The sequence below is a fragment of the Canis lupus genome, chromosome 26 (genome assembly GCF_048164855.1).
Source record: "Canis lupus baileyi chromosome 26, mCanLup2.hap1, whole genome shotgun sequence".
NCBI lineage: Eukaryota > Metazoa > Chordata > Mammalia > Carnivora > Canidae > Canis > Canis lupus.
This window is the reverse complement of record NC_132863.1, coordinates 19,954,562-19,975,737: the sequence shown is the minus strand read 5'-3', so window position 1 is coordinate 19,975,737 and position 21,176 is coordinate 19,954,562. Positions and strand designations below refer to the sequence as shown.

Genomic DNA, 21,176 nt, shown 5'->3' with positions numbered 1-21,176 from the left:
GAAATTCCATAGGTGCTCTGTATTTCTTTCTTTTGGACTTTATATCTTGGGTAAGGCATTATTACTTACATTTTTCTGCCAGTTGCATTAGGACCTAATCTTAACTGATACACATTTCTAATTAGTTATTAACAGGGGGCACAGGAAACCATGATTAGTTTAGACTAACATTTTGGGGGTAAAATGGATATTGGGAGTAAGACATGGAGATATCAATATCCAGGTAAGTACAGCAGAGGGAGAGAAGGGGAAAGAAGCCAAGGGATCTGCAGGTGATGATAATTGTGATGGACCATGGAATCTTAACTAGGTAAGTGGGAAAGTCAAGTGTGTGGGTGGTAGATGATGGACATGAAGAAGTGCTTAGTGGATTGGAGGTCCCCATGGGGCCGATGACTCACTGGAAAGGGTGAGCTAGGCTAAATTAACTTGAGACATAAGAGTCATAATGTAGGATGCCTAAAATGAAGATTTTGGTACTCTTGCTGTTAAAGGTAATGTCATGACCCAGAGGACTGGGTGACTAATGTGGGATGGAGGAAGAGATCATTAATGGTGAAGTTAAGAAATGGAGAGCCTGGTTTTTGATTTAGAACATCTTGGATGTTGATGTAGTTGAATGGAAGGCAATGAACTGATGCTAGTATCAGTGGGTGAGAAGGAATAAGTGGAATGTTAATAGTTAACTCAGAAAGAAGGGGAAAAGACCCGGAGGGGAGCATCTGTTTCAGAGAGGCTGACATTGGTGATGTAGATGGAGGAAAAATGATTTGAAAACGGTGAGGAAGGAAATAGCATCCTTCTTAAATATTAAAAAGTTATATATAGCAAAAGATAGCAGACAGAAAATATAAAGAGAAAAGTAAACTGAGAAAACACAGTATATTTAACATGCAGATGGGAGCTCTTTAATATAAAAAGAGCTCCTAAACAGTAATTTGAAAAAAGACAACTTGGTGGCAAAGTAGGCAAAAGAATATGGAATTTTAATTCACAAAGGAGGAAATACAAATGACCAAAATATATAAGAAGATATTCAAGCGGGACATCTGGGTGGCTCAGTGGTTGAGTCTCTGCCTTTGGTTTAGGGCGTGATCCTGGAGTCGTGGGATTGAGTCCCACATTGGGCTCCCAGCATGGAGCGTGCTTCTCCCTCTGCCTGTGTCTCTGCCTCTCTCTTTCTGTGTCTCTCATGAATAAATATATAAAATCTTAAAAAAAAGGTACTCGAGCATCAGAGTTAGTACCAGTCAAAACATTAATGAAATATCAGGATATGCCTATCATATAGGCAAGACCTAAAAATATTGACAAACTTCAGACTTGGCACGAATATGGGAAGACAGGTGCTGATGGACACTGCTCATGGGGTATGGTAGATTACCTTCAGAAGCAGCAGCTAGATGAGTGCGGGGGTCCATTGTGTGTTGGGACTTGATGTGTTTGCCCATTACAGTTATATTCTCCACAGTGTTATTGTATTAAATACACTTCAGTGGTAACTGTAACCATGTGATCTTTTAAAAAACCAATTAGGGACACCTGGGTGGCTCAGCGGTTGAGTGTCTGCCTTTGGCTGAGGGTGTGACCCTGTAGTCCTAGGATTGAGTCTCACATTGGGCTCCCTGCATGGAGCCTGCTTCTCCCTCTGTCTAGTCTCTGCCTCGCTCTCTGCATCTCTCATGAATAAATAAAATCTTAAAAAAAAAAACACAGCAATTCACATTTATAAGTAAATTCTTGTAGTCATTTTCTTGGTACAAAGTATGAATTTCTTATCTCTGCTAGAAAGATTTAGATATATTTTTCTTTATTACTCTTGGTTTTAATGTTTGTATCCCCCTTTTCTAGAGTATATGGCAAATAGTCTTTTCACTCAGATTTGTATAATTTGAGTATAACTATCCAGTGATTTTCTTCTGGTTATGTATTAATGTACCTATTATGCTTAACTTGCATTGTATTGGGAATTAAAGATATTAATATGTGAAATTTTGATGGACTTAATTTTTTTTTATTTGCATTACAGACTAACTGGATCTTCTGGGTTTGTAACAGATGGCCCTGGAAATTATAAATATAAAACGAAGTGCACATGGCTTATTGAAGGACAGTAAGTAGTAATAGCTGGTTTTTTTTTTTTCTTCTGAGCTCAGTGTGGCAAACCTTTTGTTTTTTACAAGTAAAATTAACATTCTAACATAAAGTACTTAAAATATTTTTTGTTTGATAACTTCATCTAATAAGTGAATTTGGTTTTATTTTTCTTAATCTTCATTGTTAATTTGAAAAAAGGTTTTGTGTTGATTTAAAGCTGTGAATGAATTGTACACACTAGAAATATGTATATCGTCAATTATAATAGTTAAAACTGTTGAATATTTGAAATGGTTTGCTTAAAGCAGTAGAAAATTAAAATATTATGTTATTTTTTAAGTACCTATTTTTATTGTGAGCAGGAAAATGAAAATAACTATTATTCTTCAAATGGCTGCTTCTCTAGGCCTCCTGTACCCTCCAGCTCTTGCCTTTTCCTTCTTCTCTTCATGACAATATATATATTTTTTTCTTAAAGTAGGCTCCACGCAGGGATCCCTGGGTGGCGCAGCAGTTTGGCGCCTGCCTTAGGCCCAGGGCGCGATCCTGGAGACCCGGGATCGAATCCCACATCGGGCTCCCGGTGCGTGGAGCCTGCTTCTCCCCCTGCCTATGTCTCTGCCCCTCTCTCTCTCTTTCTCTCTGTGACTATCATAAAATAAATAAAAATTAAAAAAAAAAGTAGGCTCCACGCAGAATGTGGAGCCTGGTGTGGGGCTTGAACTTGTGACCGTGAGATCCAGACCTGAGCCAAAATCAAGAATTGGATGCATATTTGACTAAGCACCCAGGTGTCTCTCTTCATGGCAAATCTTTAAAGCAGTGTTTCTCAAATTTTGTGGTCTCAGGACCCCTTTACACTCTTAAATTTTGAGAATTCCAAATAACTTTTATTTATGTGGGTTATATCTGTTCATATTATAAATTAATACTAAGGATATTCTTCATTAACTCATTTAAAAGCAATGACAAACCTACTATGTGTCAGCACAAATGACATCTTTTTATGAAAAAGGAAATCTTACATTAAATCAGTGAGAAGAATGATACTGTTTTACATTTTTGTAAAATCTCTTCTGTCTGGCTCCATAGATTTTCTTCTACATTCACTTCATTACAATATGTTGTTATTGTTGAAGTATGTCAAGAGAATCAGTATTCACTTGAATATGTAGTAGGAAAGAGAAGGAGATTTTAGTAATCCTTTTACATAATTTTGGGTGGCCTTCTTTGATACTACATCAAAGCTTGACAAGTGCTAATTTCTTAAAAGTAAATTGCAGTGGGGAATCTGAAACAATGTGAACTTTTGGAACAGTTAAAATCTGTTGGTTTTCTTGTACTTTGGAATGGATCTTTAACCCTTACATGGTTTTGTAACAAGATATATGGGTTATTTGGAAAATCATGGTTCACTGAATTATGTAGATCTTCCAAACTTTGATATATTTCATGATATAACGTGAAAAAAATAAATTTGGTTAACATTACCATTAATCTCATCAGAGAGTTTTAAGTATTGGGAAGTTGTATCTGGGTGGCAGAGGCAAATTTTCCAAAACTCTAATTACTACTTAAAAACCTAAATTTTATCTTTGGCAACAAATAGTGTCCGTTGTTTTCTTTGAAGTGATAGACGTGCTTTGTTCATTTCTAAGAAAGTATCTACCAGATAAGTAAGTCTGACTCATCATAGTTTGTTAGTCGTTCTTTCAAGTGAAAATGATAGATGACACTCTGGGAAAAAAGCAACTAGTTCAGCTCACCACCCAAACGGTTACACGAGTGATTTTCCCTGAGGCCGTGGTTCTGTTAGGCAGAAGTGGTTTGTGCGTACTTCCTGTCTTGTCATGTGGAATATTCAAAAGATGTGTCCTCCAGGGTCAAGTTTTTATGAAATTAAGATTTTTTTCACCACTTAATAAAGGAGGATATCCTTAAATGAAACCCAGTTTTTCCTTTTTCTGTGAGTGTGTAGTGGTGAAGAATAACAGTGATCACTGGGACACTCTGGTGTTTCTGCCTTGCTCTGTCCCGAGGTGCTAGCACATTTACCCACCATTGCTCCATTAGTAAATGCCAATCCACTGATAGTCATGTGCTATTTTAGGATTATTGTGAACATAGATTTAGCCTCCTAGACAGCCTCAAAGGGCCCCAGGGCCCCACCCGACGCTGTGAGACCTGCAGTTTAGCAGTTGAGGACCTGCTGCCTCAGGAGTTGTTTGCCCCTCCCCATTCTCTCCTTTCATTCCTATCTGATGCCCTCCTGCAGCATTCCTTTTGGTGGCTGTTACTACTCAGCCTAAGGAAAAACTTTAGCTCCTTCTTTCCCTTATGCCTATATTCAGCCTGTTGGTGAGTTCTGCCCATTTTCCCTTTCCTCTAGAATGTCTTCCCAGCCCATCTACATGCTCCTTTTCATCCTCATCTCTGCAGTTGTTTTAAGACACCAACCATCCTGTCTTTCCTGGGCTGCTGTGATGGCTTGATAATTGGCCTCCCAGCTTTTGCTCTCGCTTCTTGCTCATCTCTCGTGTCTTATGTCATGTGGTGTCTTCTGTTTGCTGTGTTTGAGACACATTGGTTTTCTTCATGTTGCTCAGATGCATCAGCCTCTTTCTCACTTGGACTTTAAGACTGTGCTGTTCCCTTTGTCCAAAACACTGTTCCCTTTCCTTTTCACATGGCTTAGCTCTTGTCATTCTCATCTTTTCAAAGCTTTCTGGAGTAATTCCTGACCTACACATCAGTAGAATTACTGTAGAACAGTAATTCCTGTTCTACACATCATATTCCATTCATATCTTCACTGTAGTCATCATCAGCTGAGTTAACTTGTTTATGAACTTATTTGTTTGCTTATACATGTTAGGTTGACAAGTGTGGGGTAGAGGGAAGGCCTAGGCTGGAGACATATAATTAGGTATCATCAGGATATAAATGGTGCTGATAGTATCAAGAGGTTTTTGAGTGGAGTGTTTTGGTGAAAGCCAGGTTTGGAGAGCAAAGAGGGTGAGTAGGATGTGAGGAAGCAGAGAAAGTAAAATCTTGTGTGGAGGTTCACTCTCTTCAGAGGAGAGAGGGATAGAGATAGGTTGGGTAATAGCTGGAAGGAGAATTGAGATTTAAAGTTTTTCTGATCTGCTGTTTTTTGAAAATATATGATGCTTAAGGAAGTTTAAAGGAGAGTGTGGGAAGTTTCAGATGAGAGGGAGATATGAAGTGTTTGAGAGATGGATGGAGGAATGAGTAGGTGTATCTGTTTTGGAAAATGGGGAGTTGAGAGATTTTTTTTGTCTGGGTGCTGAGCTTAAGCAGGGAAGTGGGACCGAATGGTTTGAAATAGTAATCGGGAGTGAGCAGCAATTGTGGAGAAAGAGAAGGAGAATGAGTGGTATCACTGCTGGCAGAATTGAAGTGCCAATTTGAAGTTGGTGAGCTGTGACCAGTCCTGAAAACAGTCTACCAAGTAGTAGGCTTAGTTTTCTTTGCATTTAATCTAAGTCAAAGCAGATAACAGGTGTCCTCTAGATACCTTTTGCCAGGTAGGTCCATGGAAAGGCAGAGGGTAGGCAAGTATAGAGAACTGGCAGTTGTGTTTGTGAAATGATGTAGTGTGGAACTTGAAATTGAGTAAGGAAGGAAGTGCAGAAACGGAAGGGCTAATGGGTTGGCTCACAGGGTGTTAAAGAACAGCCACTGTACGGACTGTGAGGTCCAGAGTGGCATGGACCGTGGCGATTTTGTTTACTGTTGCATGCTTAGTGGTCTCTCACCCTAAGTATGAAATAAACTATGAAATAAGTCTTCGGCAAATGAAGGAATGTCATTTATGTACTATTCATTTCTTCTTTCCCTGTAAGTTCCTTAAAAATTTATCTCTCTCAAAAAAAAAATTTATCTCTCTCAACTCTCAAATGTTTTATAGTTATGATGATTATTATAAACTGCTCTTCTTGTTCTTTTCAGGCCAAATAGAATAATGAGACTTCGTTTCAATCATTTTGCTACAGAATGTAGTTGGGACCATTTATATGTTTATGATGGAGACTCAATTTATGCACCACTTATTGCTGCCTTTAGGTAAGTTTTGTCACATAAGTACTAGTTAATCATTGTTTGATTTCTGAATTCAGCCTTATCTCCTAGATTGCAAATATCACTTACTACCTTTATTTCATGGAGAGGGTAAGTAGTTCTGGAGTCCTCTACCACTTGTGTTCTAGGCCTGACTTGGTTTCCTGTAGCTACTGGGTAAATTTCTGGGCAGAGCACTGGACCTCTCCTTTGAATTTCCTGATCTCTAAAATTGTGGTAGTAGTATTAAGTTTACTTACTTCTTTGGTGGTGATGAAGTTTACGTTTAAAAGATGTTTTGTTAGTAATATGTTGAATATTCTGTGAAAATTTTAAATCATGAACCACAGTCACCCCGATCCTTGTATCTCATTGTGCAGGCCTTAAGGAGTTATTTGTTGAATCCAGATATAGTTGTGGGCATGCGTGTGTGTGTGTGTGTGTGTGTGTGTACATGCACTCGCGTGTGTGTGTGTGTGTTTATGTATATGCATTAATATGAGTGAGGGAAACTTTTTGGAAGAATACATAGAAAATGAAGAGTAACCTGTGGAAAATGAAGAAAGTGTCTTTTTTTTTTTTAACAAGTGTGTTCTCTATTACTTAAAAAAAAACAGCTGAACACTAAACATACAGAGTGTTCTGTATTGTTTTGGCATTTTAGTTTTTATTAAGAATAAGTAGCTCTGTTATTACGTTTTAGACTACATGGGAATTCAAAACCATCCAATTTTTCTCCCTTTTACTTGATAGAGGATTTATAAAATATATTTTTCTAACATGTACATCCCATTAGAGAGCCATAGCTGTCAGTTTTTCATCTGCAGCTGACTTTCTGGAATTTCAGACATTTTATTTCTCTGACTTTGAAAGAAATCAATTCAACAAATATTTTTTGTATTCCTCACATGGGGCTAGTCTAGTTGATGTTTCACGTCAGTGAGGAGGTAACAAGAGTAAACAATACACAAGCAGCTGAAGGACACAGGAAATCAGGGGACTAATATGCCCTTATATTTCTCCACTTCCTTTGGCTTAGAATTCTCTCCAGCATATCTTTGAACTGAGAACCAAGGTCATTTTCTGGGTTTCAAAGGTTCACTAATGGAGCCAAAGAACAGGGTAGATAGGCCATGCTAAGTAGTAAAATGTCATTGTCCAAGTGTGGGGTATATGTATTTTTATGCCAAAATTTGAAGCATGCCTTGGGTTATGGCAAGAGGCACTTCAACACAAGCATGGAAGCTATATTATGATGTTAAAATGATAGTACTCACTGGGGATTCACTTGAACTGAAGTTCATAAATCAAAATTCATGGAGTCCCTATTATGTGCTGAGCACTTAGAATCAGCTTGCCAGTAGCCCTTGTGGGGACATCAGCCAAGCAAGTGTGCACCATCCTGTGGCTCACCTGGACCGTGTATTTGATGAGCATACATGTGAAGCAACAGCAACAAAAAACAAGCAGGAGGCTATGAATTTTCTTCTAGTCAGTGACTTCTGAGAGAAGCCAGAGTATGTATACAAATAACTGGAGGGTTTTTGTGTTTCTCTAAAAAAGCTGATAAACTAATAATATAAATTAGTGCTTTGATAATTTTAAAATTTAAACTTATATTTAATGTGAATTTTCTAAAATGACAGTGAAAAAAAATATGTGTTTAAAAATTGAAATTTAATCCCAAATGCAAGTTTTCCAGTGTAATTCACATAAGACACCCTGAGTGTCCCTTTTGGGTTTTTTTCCTCCATGCTTATAATGAATAAATAAATACTTTCACAAATAACAAGAAACAAAATTGAAATTTACCTGAAACACAAAATCCCTAAAAGCAGTGATGTGCAGAACACCTTGAAAACTGCTGTTGAAATCCGTAAGGGCCCTGTCACAAGATGGGGGCTGAGGAGTGTGCTGGGTCAGGAGAGCTTTGGAGGGAAGAAATCAACCCAATGGTGATGTATAGGGTGCAGGGGTGGGGTGCAGAATGGTGAGAGCCTGCATACAGCCCAGCTAATAACAAAAGAACTACGTGAGATCCAGAAGGTGAGGACTGTTTATCTCAGTTCTGCTCAAGTCTTTGTGTGAACTCAGACAGGTCATGTAAGTGCTCTAGTCCTCAGCTTCTGCTACCCCAGGTGACAGTGTTGTGCTGTGTTTTCTCTAGGTGTGTTGCAGACTAAAAAGTCTCATTTGATTCTGAACTGGTCGATCTCATTTATATTTTACACATTGAAGTTCTGTATAAAATCTGTGTATCAAACCAAGTTTCAAAAAAAAAAAAAAAAAAAAAACCAAGTTTCATTAGTAGACAGATCTGAGAACCACTGGAGCAAGACTCTTCCAGCTCTACCACACTTTGATTTGTGCTGCATCCAGTTCAACACATGTTTAAATATGGAGCTCTTTGGTGGAGCAGCTCCTCTGCTAGGGTCTGTGATCTGTGGTCAGAGATGCAGAGGTGGTTGTGGTGATGAATCAGGGAGAAGAGTTCCTTTCTGAGAACATTCTTCATCAGAAGGTTGTTCCTTATAGAGTTGGTTGTTTTCTTCTTGGTGGTTGTGGGGTCATTTATGGATAAGGCAATTGTTTTGACTGACAAAGAGCCGTTGGAAGAGCTTTGTGAAAGCAGGAGTCAGTTGTCCAGCACTCAGCTGAACCAGTTGATGCTGTGGTCAGACCATGGCACACAGAGAAGCAGTCAAAGGCAGGACCTCTCAGGTTCTTGGACCTTCCTTCACCAGACAGGAGTACAGACCCTGCCTGGCCCCATTGCCAGTCTCTGACCCCTGACTTTAAGAATCTGGCTTCTCTTCCACAACTCCCTGCCCTCAGGGAGTATCTAGTCTTGCAAGGAGATAGGTGTATAAACCTAGGATTGCTAATAAACTTGGCTAGTGGGATGCCTGGGTGGCTTAGATGTTGAGCATCTGCCTTTGGCTCAGGGTGTGCTCACAGGGTCCTGGGATCGAATCCCACATTGGGCTCCCTGTGAGGAGCCTGCTTCTTCCTCTGCCTGTGTCTCTGCCTCTCTCTGTGTGTGTCTCTCATGAATAAAGAAATAAAATCTTAAAACAAACAAACAAAAAAAAACTTGGCTAGTGTAGTTGAAGTCAAGGTATACCCCATGTGTGTTCAGAGAGCCCATGTCCACCTAGCACTGTTATACTGAATTAAGAAAATACCTTGAACAGTGATTTTCAAGAATAGTTCTAAACAATGGTACTCTGTGTTTAAAATGTAAGATTATACAGAACTCAGGGGAAGGCATTTCTTGATTTGATCAAGTTGAACAAGTGGCTGCCACCGAAGCTGTGCCTGTATGTATTTATCTACCTGGGGGTAGGAGATGGGGGGGCGGGGGAGTGGGAGACGGCTCAGGGTGACAGTTGAATGGCACGCCTGCAGCATCGCTTTCTCACCCACGCACTTTCCATTGCCTTGCGTGCTGGGTTGAGGCTGTGTTTGTCTTCATTTACTCTGTAGAAGTTTATTTTTGTCGTAAACCAGTTGTTTTATTTTCACACTGGGAGAAAGTGGCACATTCCAATGCTGTCATAATGTCAGGTTTTCAAAGTGAAAAGAAGCCAATGCCCGAGTCTCTCTGAAGTGGAGAAGCTGGCTCCCTTTCTCTGGTATAATGGCATCTAGTGCAGACAGCCTTCCACCTCTGCCTTGACCCAGTCTTTCCTCCCTCCACCCATTCTACTATTCATCCTGCACACTTAAATGTCCCACCATCTGAGTGATAAATATCATTACCCATCACTTACTGAGCACCTAGTAGTATGAGCCAACTTCACATGCTGTAAGAATTTGCTTCTCATTCTGTCACTGCAGGGCAGATAGGATTTCTGTCCTTGTGCATTTGAGGACACAGGTTCCCAGATATCCATGACATGCCCAGTCATGTGGAGTGAGGATCAGTGTTCCCATCTCTGGTCCTAAAGGTCATGTTAGGATTGAGTGCAGGTCTTCTATATGTGACTGAAGCCCCCAGTCATTCCTGGGCCAGTGTTTCGTAGGAGAAGATTGCTTTCAACATACCTGTTTCTAGGTGGCCCTCTTACAAGTACTTGCCTGTACGGCATTTCAAGGGGTTCTGGTACATAAATTTGAAGAAAGCATGATGATGATGATTGAAACTTCCTGGTAGGTCTCTTACCAAATGTCACCTTTCCAAGAGGCCTTCCCTAGTTGCCCCTTTCTAAAGTAGCACCTTTTGTTCTTTCGCTGTTTTTTTTTCTTTTCATAGCATTTATTTCTGCTTGGTGTTATGTATACGTGTGTTGCGAGGGGGGTGGTATATCTAGGCTTATTTGTTGTTTCTCTAATGTGAACTCTGTGAAGGCAGGGAGCTTTTCACTGCTGTATTCCTGGTACCTAGAACAGTGCCTTACATGTAGCATCAGTAAATATTGGTTAATTGACTACGCAGTGTAAAATGCTTCACTGTTTTGTAGTGAACTCTGAGCACCTTCAGAGTCCTAGAGTTCCTAGAATTCTGTCTTTATATTTAAGAGGCTTATTGAATGAAAATCCCTCCCCCTCCTGCTTATTTCCCACTTCTGTATTCTTCCATTTCATTATTTTTATATGCACTTATCTAAATATGTGTAAATATACACATACACTAGGCTCATTGTTTTGCAGCTTGTTTTTTCTCCGACTTATCAGAATGCCTTGACGAGTTCCTGGTTTGTTCTGCAGACCTGCAGATATGGAATGAATCATCTATCTGACTCCCTGCAGATGAGCATTTAGGTAGTTTTCTCTTCCTCCTCCTTTTCTATTAAGTAATCACTATATACAACATGGGGCTTGAACTCATGACCCCTAGATCAAGAGTCACATGCCCTACCAACTGAGCCAGCCAGGTGCCCCTAGGTGGGTTTCAACCTGTTGTCATTCTGAATAGTGCTGCAGTGAGGATTGTTGTATATTTGTCTTTATGTACATGAGCAAGTGTTAGTTCTGCAAAGAACTTGGAATTGCTAGATCAGAGTGAATGACCATTTAAGGTAGTCAGGTGCCCTGAGGGGGGAATTGATGTGGTGTGTGCTATAGGAAAGCAAAGAGGCCAGTGTGGCTGAGGTTGAGTGAGTAAAGGGAAGAGAGTAATAGATGACATGTTTGTTCATTGGAGGGGTTGTGTGTGTGGAGCAGATTGCATAGAGCCTGATAAGGATTCAAGTTTTCACTGAATGCGGTGGTGGGGCTGGTGATAGTGAATTGATAATTGGGCAAAAGAAGTTCACATATGAAGAAATCCAAAAGGCAAGTAAACATAGGAAAAATGATTAACCTCAGGAATATAAAAGAAACTCAAAACCACTATATAAAAGAATTACTTTTCATTTATTAAATTGCCAAAGCTAAAATAGGACTGGTAATCCTTCCTATTGGCAAGTGAGGTAGGATGGATCTTTCCCTTCTCATGTTGATGAGATTTCAAGTTGGCATATTGCTTCTGGAAAGCAAGTTGGTTTTATGGAACAAGAGACTTAAAGCCACCATTTGGACCCTTTGACTTGATAATTTTTAAGGCTCTCCAGACACCCAGCAAATACTATTGTGTGTTGGACTGAATGAGAGGGGAAATGCTTATAGTAGGTTACCTGTGAGATAGAGTATAAGATATTATATGGTATCAATTAGGCAAAGAAAGTACATCAGAATAATAGTGTTAGGATTGTGTTTATATTTATCACATTTTTACTTTTCATACTTTTCAGTATGTATATGTTTGGCATTCATCAGCTCATAAAGTTTGTTACTTTCTGTGATTTTGAAGTTTACTCACTTTTTTGAAGAAGCATTATAAGCAGTTTTATATGCAAAAAAATAAAAAAGAATAGGGCCATTGATTGCAAATCTCATTAGAAATACAACCTCAGATAAAGGAGAGCCTCGTGAAAGATTCAGATCTGTTCCTCAGAGGATTCAGAACTGGATCCAGAACTAATAGGGTAGTACCATGCATTTATTATAATAATTTATTATAAGAATTTCCTGGAAGTGTTTTTTTTTTAATTATAAGGATGAATTCCAGTTTTGAATTTGTGTGTTGCCATGTGATGTGCCTGGTGAAAATGCTCCCCTTTGTAAGAAGTGTGTTTTCGTTTCAGTGGCCTCATCGTTCCTGAGAGAGATGGCAACGAGACTGTCCCTGAGGTTGTTGCCACATCAGGTTATGCCCTGCTGCATTTTTTTAGTGATGCTGCTTATAATTTGACTGGATTTAATATCACTTACAAGTAAGATATTTAAGTCTAATCTTTGTGATTTTATTCAGAGACTATATTTTAACAATAATAATAACTAACACGTATTGAGGGCTGACATTGTGCCAGGTGTTGCACTAAGCAGTATGCATGGATTTTCTCATTTCAAGTTCAAAACTCAGTGAGGTATGGGCACTGTGTTTTCCCTTGTCCCATAATTGAGGAAACTTGTAGGAAATGGTTAAAATACATTGTCAAAGTGGTAGGACTACAATCTCAACCCAGGTCTTACTGCTTTGGAGCTTCTCCTGGAAAAGAGGTACATTTTTCTGCTAATTGTTGAAAACATTGTTTTTTTGTTGTTTTTGTTTTTTGTTTGTTTGAGTGCAGTTTAACAGATGTTAGTCATTTTCATGTAATCAGTGGTTAGCCCATTGATGAGGACTGAGTTGAAGTTATGAAGGAAATCTAGACAAACAGTCCTAGGCAGCTTTGGGAATTTGTTGTGGTAGGAGAGAGGCTAACTTTTGTCTTTTCTTTTTTTCTATTAAGAAATGTTTGTTTTCATAAGTAGTTAAATTCATAAAGTGCCCTAAACAAGGAGTCTGTGATAAAGAGATGCTGCAGCCCATGGAGCCTAAGATGCTATTTGTTTTTTTACAGAATAAGTTTGCTAACTCCTGGCAGAGGCAGCGAGCTCCATGTATAACCTTTCTGCTGGATTCTTTTTCTGCCCATTTTCTCAGGGTCTCTGGATTCTTTCAAGCCTATTTAGAGCCATCTCTGTCTTGTTTGGTACACTGATTTAGCTTTTCAGGCTCCCAAGGTTTGTGACTTGGCAGTCTGGGCAGCATATCACAGTACTAACAAGGTGATTTTTAGTGAACCAGGCAGGCATAAAGGCTGGTTTGAGGGGAAAGACTGATGAGGGCAGTTGGGTACACGTGAGATGTCCAAGCAGGACATTGATACCCAGATATAGGGCCCAGAAGAGCTGACAGGGTTGGGCATGTCATCTGGGAATCACTGGCACATGGACAGTGAGTGGCTTATGGGGCGTGGGCACCGTGAGGAAAGGGGCAGTAGAAGCAGCTAAATTAAGGAGCAGAGGAATGTCAGGGGGCTGCATTGTCACAGAAGCTCAGAAAAGAAAGTTTTATAAGGAGGGAACCGACAGCTATATGAGGTTGAGTAAGCAGAGGGAGCCCTAGATGACCCTAACTGGGGAGGTGGAGTCAGGGGCCTGGTAGGGGCACAGTTCAGAATGGAAGGTTAGAAAGTTACGGTACTAAGATTGGCACACTCTGGGAAGAAGTTCAGTTCTGAAGGGAAGGGGAGAGGTTGAGGCCGTTACTTTTGAAACTTCACATGCACAGGGATCTCCTGGGGGGCTTGTTAAGATGCAGATTCCTGGGTCTTCTCCAGAGATCGTAATTCCAGCAGAGCTGGGGCTTGAGAATCCAAATTTCTGATTAGTTCCTGGATGATGCTGCTGATGCCTCTTCTGATGCTGCTGATGCCTCTTTATGGTTCATATGCTGAATAGCATTGCTCTAGTCATTCAACCCATTCTGGGTTCCCTTTGGGTTCTTAGGCATAGTCTTTTTGCTCTTTCAAGGCCCCTCATAGTAGCAGCCTTAGGGGAGAAGACAAACTCCAGGGAGGGAGCACCCCTAGAGAGAGGATAATTCAAGTACTCCTTGACACCAGAAGTCCTTTGACCCATCACTGAAGAGCTCTTCCCAAGAAATGCATGTTATTCTTAACCCTCATTGGTGTTGGGGAAGCCTTGATCTCTCCTGGAGACCAGAATTAGTATTTATTTGTTAAGTGAAGGAATGTTGAGGTTATCCTAGATTTTATTAGCTTCTTGGTTCTAAGACCTCTGTTCTTTCTTTATTTTTTAAAGATTTCACACAGAAAGAGGCAGAGACATAGGCAGAGGGAGAAGCAGGCTCCTTGCAGGGAGCCCAATATAGGACTCGATCCCTGGACGGGGATCACACCCTGAGCCAAAGGCAGATGCTCAACCACTGAGCCACCCAGGTATCCCAAGACCTCTGTTTTTTAAAAAGGATCCCTAAACCATTCTGGGGCTTCCATACCCTTTAAAAAGCCAAATAAAATGATGGTCTTTATTCCCAGAAGACTGTCCAGAAAGATCTACATAAAACATTGTCATTCATTTTCCAGGTGTCCTCAGGTTGCACTGAATCCTAGCTTTGGGGTGACCTCACCTTGGGGACCCTTGAGAGTAGTACCCACAGCTTCTGTGTTCCCTAATTTTCTTTGTAAAAGAAGAAAATAATAGTTATGTTTTATTTTCACACAAATTGGTACTTCATCTTATTTCCAAGTCACATTTTAAGCATGGATAATTAGACTAATTTTCCCATTATTCCAATTTAGACATACAAGCAGATGTTTTGATATACTACCTGCTACTTTCATTTTTCAGAGATTCAAAAAATGATTTTTGTGTTTTGAGATTTTATGTAATTTTAAAGAGAACTCATAATTAATTTTTGGCACATGAAATAAACCTATGCCTGAGGACACTGGAGTGGAGAAGTTGTTATATTTGCCCTTCTTTAGTTTAAAAGGACCTAAGGGTTACTCCCTCCTCTTCGTTTTCCAGTAACATTAAGTTCTGATTGTGTGCCATGCCCTCCTATACGATTAATAAATATGTCCATAGGAAATTATAATTTGACATATTTTTGGTATGAGGCATAGGGGTGAGCACATCATGGCAATACTACAGTTTTATTCTAGGCCTTTTATAGAAACAAAGTGTGATTACTGTAGTAACTGTTTTACTGTTAAAGATCCAATCTGAGATTTAAACTTTAGTTTTTATAAACTCTTGTCTTGCAAAACCTTTTTCTTAATAAAGATGAAATTGAAGCTTCACTTACTGTTTGTATTATTCTAGAGCTAGTAGACACTACTTTCTGGCCTATAAGAATGTCATTCAGCTTTTTGAACCAAATACTTTGTGTATTCTTCTGCTTACTGGGGCTTGAAAAGTAGGCATAACATATTTCTTACATTACAACTATATAGATTTAAAAATACTGCATATAAATATTTATAGTATTTTATTATAAATATGTGATAAGCTGATATTTGGGTGTAGGTGTGAGCATTAATTAGCTTGTTTTTAATAATTAATTTCTGATTTTCTGACATTCTTTGCTACAAAATTTTTTAGTTTTCTTCATAGGCCTTAGAAGAAATCTACATCCTTAAAAGTATCCTGATAGTCCAGTTATTACTCCTCCCCTTTTAAAATCTGAATTATGTCTTCTCAGAGTGCTGTCAATATAGTTCTCTTATGTTTTTACAAGACACATTATAAACTATTGAGTTAAACTGGTCCATTTTCTTTTTTTTTTTATATATATTTTATTTATTTATTCATGAGAGACACAGGGAGAGAGGCAGAGACATAGGCAGAGGGAGAAGCAGGCTCTTTTCAGGGAGCCCAATATGGGACCTGGTCCCCAGACCCTGGGATCACACCTGAGCCGAAGACAGGCGCTCAACCATTGAGCCATCCAGGTGTCTCTGGTCCTCCCTTTTCTTCCATCTGACATGAGTAGATAAACTTACTGAGGATTTTAAATACACCAATCTGGGCAATAATCTTTACTTCACTGAACTTTGAGAGATTGTCCAGAGGTATACATACCATAAAGATGGGGAGTATATAGTTAGTACTTTGTTTTATCCTCTTCTCCAAACTTGCAAGCTTGCATTTGACAGTTTTCTAATGCTCATTACTGTTGGGGCCACCAAGAATAGTATAGTCATCCCACCCTTGAGAAGCTAAGCCTGGAAGCTTTGCAAGAATTTCTTCTCCCCTTAGGTTTTTTAACTTGTCTCCCCTTATGAAAATCCAGCAGGGTTGATTTGATTTCATTACCCGTGTTAGCTACACAGTGTTGAGTGACCCCAGTTAGGCCAACCGGTAAGTACTGCCTTTGTGCTTGTGAGTGAACTGGAGACTCAGTAAGAATCTTAAACTTTGGGGAGTTGAAAATTCTGCTAAATTAATGTGTCTCTTGTGTTGATTTCATTTCCCCCACTGTTTTAATAGTTTTGACATGTGTCCGAACAATTGCTCAGGCCGAGGAGAGTGTAAAAGCAGTAATAGCAGCAACACTGTCCAATGTGAGTGTTTGGAAAACTGGAAAGGGGAGGCCTGCGATGTTCCTCACTGTGTCCATGATTGTGGTTTTCCTGATCGAGGCGTTTGCAATTCAAGTGATGACAGGGGATGCTCTTGCTTCCCGGAATGGCAGGGTAGGAGCTTCTTTAATCTGTTTCTCTTCATTTGACAGCATCTTCCTAGTTCAATAATTTGTATATTGACCTTATATGTACCTATATGACCTAGCATATATACCACTTATGTTAGTTAGATATCAGGTAGCATTTAAGTTTTTGCATCTTTTTATTCAGATTTTTACAAGTCTTTCATTTCATATATGTGTGAAATTAGCTTCTTGGTTCCAAGCTTTAGAATCATGGAGGGGTTTGACATTCTTTGCAATTCATTCATGAAAATTGGAGGACTTGGTCTCAGCCTCAAGAAAACGTAACAGAGAACCAAGCTAGGAAGTGGGATGAGAACTAACAATAATGGTATCTCTCAGAAACTTTCAGTAAATTCAGAAAAAATGGGGGTCAGTTATACAGTAGAATCCTGAAACAGTCAGCAAGTGGAATTATCTGCAGATAGAGAGGTTATCAAAGAACCTTTAGCAAATTCTTTAAGGGTTGTGTAGTAACAGCTGTTAGTGATTTAGTAATTTTCTTTATTCATTTGCCTTTTCTTTAGAGTACTTTTATTTTGAAAGGAAATGCCCTTGTTCAAATGCTTTTGTGTGTGTGCTTTGGCTGACATCAAGGAGTTAAGTAACTGAAGTCTTTGAGTTCTTACCTCTGTGCACAGGTTGCAGCAGGAGCCATACTCCCAAGAATGGAGTTTCTTGATTTTCTGGGAAATGAATGGGTTGTATTATTACTCCTAGGACTAGTTTTTACATTTTAGCCCTAAAGCTTTTCATTTGAGTTAATAATTCCTTTGTCTACTCTTTTCCTCTCAGAGCTGCTTAAGCAAATATTTCATTACAAAAAAATCCTACCCTACATACGGTCAGGTTATCATTAGGAAGTATATGATTTTGAATTTTACTGGAGGTGACCCTTGGTCACAAGCTTTGAGTGTATTGAAAGTATCAATGAAAGGGCTTTGTCTGATATTTAGATGCTAAAGGAAAGACTAAATATTCTTTAGGTATTTGTTACATTTATGTGATTAAAACTTGAAGTGCAGTAATTTTAAAGCTGCATTTTGTGAAGCTAATTTATTCTGTTTTATTAGGTCCCGGATGTTCAATTCCTGTACCAGCTAACCAGTCATTTTGGACTCGAGAGGAATATTCTAACCTAAAGCTCCCCAGAGCCTCTCACAAAGCAGTGGTCAATGGAAATATAATGTGGGTTGTTGGAGGATATATGTTCAATCACTCAGATTACAACATGGTTCTAGCGTAAGTAGTTTTAAACATTTTTGCAAGAAGCTTACTAGTTTTCCATTTTGAAAATTTATAGAGATAAATGAAATCAGTAATTCCATTACCTGAGGAAAATCTCTGTTAATATTTTAGTAGTAGTTGTTCCAGAATTTTTTTATGTATTCTTAGTTTTTGAAGTTGAGAGCTGCAAAGGATACATTGTTAAAATAAGCAATAATTCATCTTTTCTAGATACCATCTCATATTTTGCTTTAGGCTCTATATAAATTTACATGTAAATTTAATTAGCATTTCTGTAGGTCAGATTATTTGAATTTATAGTTTGCCAGAGGAAATTATGCCATTATCTAATACTTGACCCAGAGTTCAAGGTCCATTTGTGGGTCCCACATTGCTCATCTTGAAGGGAGAATATATGTTATCACAGTGGAGTTATGAAGTTAGTTATGAGGATTGATTTTAGAGAAATTTATGAACACGTACTCATGCTGATTTTGTGCCCTGGAAATTTTTTCTAGGCATTTTTTATTAATGAAGATTGTAAAAAACCAACATCTGTTCTTTAAGGGATTCTGGAACTATGGCAGCAACAGCATAATTTCTGAATCCCCCAAATAGTCATTAAAGCACATAGACAACTAGTATGGCAAAATGAAAAAACACATGAGTAACAAAACAAAACTTGGTCAAAAGGTATCTACACAGATAGGTGGGGCTAACCGTTCACAGCCACAGGACCTGTGTGGTATTGGCATCTGAGCAGAAGTAAGCAAAGGGGAGCAAGAGGCCAACTGACAGGCTCCAGCATTCCTAAAAGAAGCTGCTTTGAGAACAGCAGCTGGAATTGGAAAGATTTGTGTATTCTAGTAAGGGCTAAACTCATGGGAATTGATAATAGGATTTGAAGGGGCTTGAGCAGTTTGTGCCTTTTTAGCTCTCAAAATGAACTAGCCAAAGTGTTATCACAAGAGAAAGTTCTACAGTAAGGAGAAACTGCTGGAATTAGAATTCAAATCGAAAAGGATAGGGACCATAGAGAAAAGGTTAAAAGAGTGTCCAGTTAACAGTAAGGAAGGTGAACAGAGCCAAATATCTCAACACATACGCTGCCATGTATTTGAACACCACACTGTTGACAACAGAAGAGTGAGCTAGAGAGCTGAGATTAAAATCTCAGCTAGGAAGATGGTCCTAACCCAGGCCTCTTCTGTATGAGTTCAGGGAAAAGTAGTTTTACTTAAAATTGAGCAACAGAAAAGTATCAAGATTTAATGACATAAAAAATTAAAAGTTAAAGTAACATAGAAAAGAAAAAGAGACTGCCTGGTAGAATAACCCCCCTTTGTACATGAAAGCATAATAGAAAAATATACTCACAAAACTGAGAAAAGTGAGAACTTACTATTCCCAAGCAAGCTAAAATACGACAAAAAAAAATGATGCAAGACATGAAAGAATAATATAATCAGAAACAGAAAAATCGAGAAATGAGATGATAGAAGTTAGGAAAGAATTTTAAAATAATTTTAGAATTGAAGTCAAACCCAGGAAGAATGCAGAGTAAATAAGATGCTCCTTTTTTTTTTTTTTTTCAAGATTTATTTCTTTATTTTAGAGAGAGAGAGTGCATGCATATGCACACAGAGAGGCAGGGAGAGAGAAGCAGACTCCTCACTGAGTGCAGAGCATGATGTGGGTCTAGTTCTCAGAATCCCAAGATCATAACCTGAGCTGAAACCAAGAGCCAGATGCTTAACTGACTAAGCCACTCAGGTGGCCTGATATTCCTGTAGTAATAGAATATGAAAAAGGAAATTATTAAAAAATCATAAAGAAATGATTTCCCCTATTCTTTATGGTAAGTATAGTTAAAAATCTTGAACATTATCTATAAAGCAAACATGAAACCATTATATATAAAGCAAACATGAAAGGTACATGAGTACCTTTCTACTCTGAAAGGTAGAGAGAAGGCAGTCTGGCTAGGGACCTCGGAACCTAAGGAACGATGTAATGGAAAATTCCAGGAGTTTTCTTTTTATCTCATATATCTCAGATTTGATGTTGGAAAAAGCAGCAATCTGGAAATGCCAATAGGCACAAGCTGAAAAAGCCCCAAGAATAAGCCTGCCTGTTCTCTTTAGCCTAAGGACTAGGAAAGGAGCAGCTTAGTGAGAAGGAAAACTTTTATTAGACACAAATAACCACTCTACTATAGCCAAACACTACAGAAAGAACTGTGGCCTCACCTTCATTCCTGTCAACAAAGTCTGATGCTAGCAGAGTCTAGATTCCCACTCTTGCCAGGATCTAGTGAGGTGCTTCAACAACTCCGCCCCCCGCCCCCAACTCCTCCTCACTACCAGTGTTAGGAAAGGCCAATTAGGGAACTGAGACTTTCTCAGCAATCTAGTTTTTATGTAACCTAGTTAATATTTAGCCATTTGGTTTTTGTTTTTGCATTTGTTATTTGCTTACAGTCTTAACTTCTGAAGACCAGTTAGGGAACTGGGACTTTCTTCTCCACTAGGCATAAATGAGGCTTCCTCCCCCGCTGTGATGTCACAGGAGACTCTGTGGGGAACCTGGATTCTACCCACACCTGGTAGTAACAACAGTAATGAGTTGGCCTTTCCCCTTCCCTACTGGGGTGTCAGATGAAGCCTGCTATAACAGTAGATGTAAATAAGATCAGAGCCTCATCCTATGATATCCAAAATGTTCAGATTTCAATTGAAAATCATTTCTCATGCAAAGAGCCAGGAAAATCCCAACTTGAATGAAGAAGACAGTTGAGATGCTGACAGCAGGATGACATAGATACTAGAATTATCTGACAAGATTTTAAACAGCCATTATAAAAATGCTTTGGTGTGTGATTATAGACACACCTAAATCGAATGAATAATAGAACTTCATCAAAGACATAGAAGATTTAAGGAAGAATCAAATGGAAATTAGAACTGAAAAATACAGTAACCAAAACAAAAATCCCAGTGGACAGGGTCAATAGCAGAATGGAGAGGACAGAGGCAAGAATTAGTGAACTTGAAGATAGAACAATAGATATCCCTCAATCTAAACCAGAGAGAAAATAGAATACTTAAGATTTATTTTTTTTATTTTTTTATTTTTAAATGATTTATTTATTTATGATAGTCACAGAGAGAGAGAGAGAGGCAGAGACACAGGCAGAGGGAGAAGCAGGCTCCATGCACCGGGAGCCGGA

At 38.9% G+C, this 21,176-nt stretch overlaps 1 protein-coding gene and 1 long non-coding RNA gene across 5 annotated transcripts in view; one reads left to right on the top strand and one right to left on the bottom strand.

The window, feature by feature from the left end:
* LOC140618177 (uncharacterized) overlaps positions 1-20,500 on the bottom strand; it is a 49,767-nt gene extending 29,267 nt beyond the window's left edge. Inside the window, exons 1-3 of one of the 2 annotated variants that reach the window (XR_012018372.1) lie at positions 20,426-20,500; positions 18,052-18,131; positions 17,350-17,406 (exon numbers count right to left, since the gene is read on the bottom strand). This is a non-coding gene — a long non-coding RNA (uncharacterized lncRNA). Of the gene's footprint in view, positions 1-16,926; positions 17,407-18,051; positions 18,132-20,425 lie in introns of those variants that run through there. The other variant, XR_012018371.1, reaches the window with a different exon arrangement.
* ATRN (attractin) overlaps positions 1-21,176 on the top strand; it is a 161,438-nt gene that overhangs the window by 37,380 nt on the left and 102,882 nt on the right. For all 3 annotated transcript variants that reach the window (XM_072800233.1, XM_072800235.1, XM_072800234.1), the window contains exons 2-6: positions 2,030-2,113; positions 6,070-6,183; positions 12,306-12,434; positions 16,504-16,709; positions 17,794-17,962. In XM_072800233.1, the coding sequence (XP_072656334.1) occupies positions 2,030-2,113; positions 6,070-6,183; positions 12,306-12,434; positions 16,504-16,709; positions 17,794-17,962 (702 nt within the window). The remainder of the gene's footprint in view (positions 1-2,029; positions 2,114-6,069; positions 6,184-12,305; positions 12,435-16,503; positions 16,710-17,793; positions 17,963-21,176) is intronic.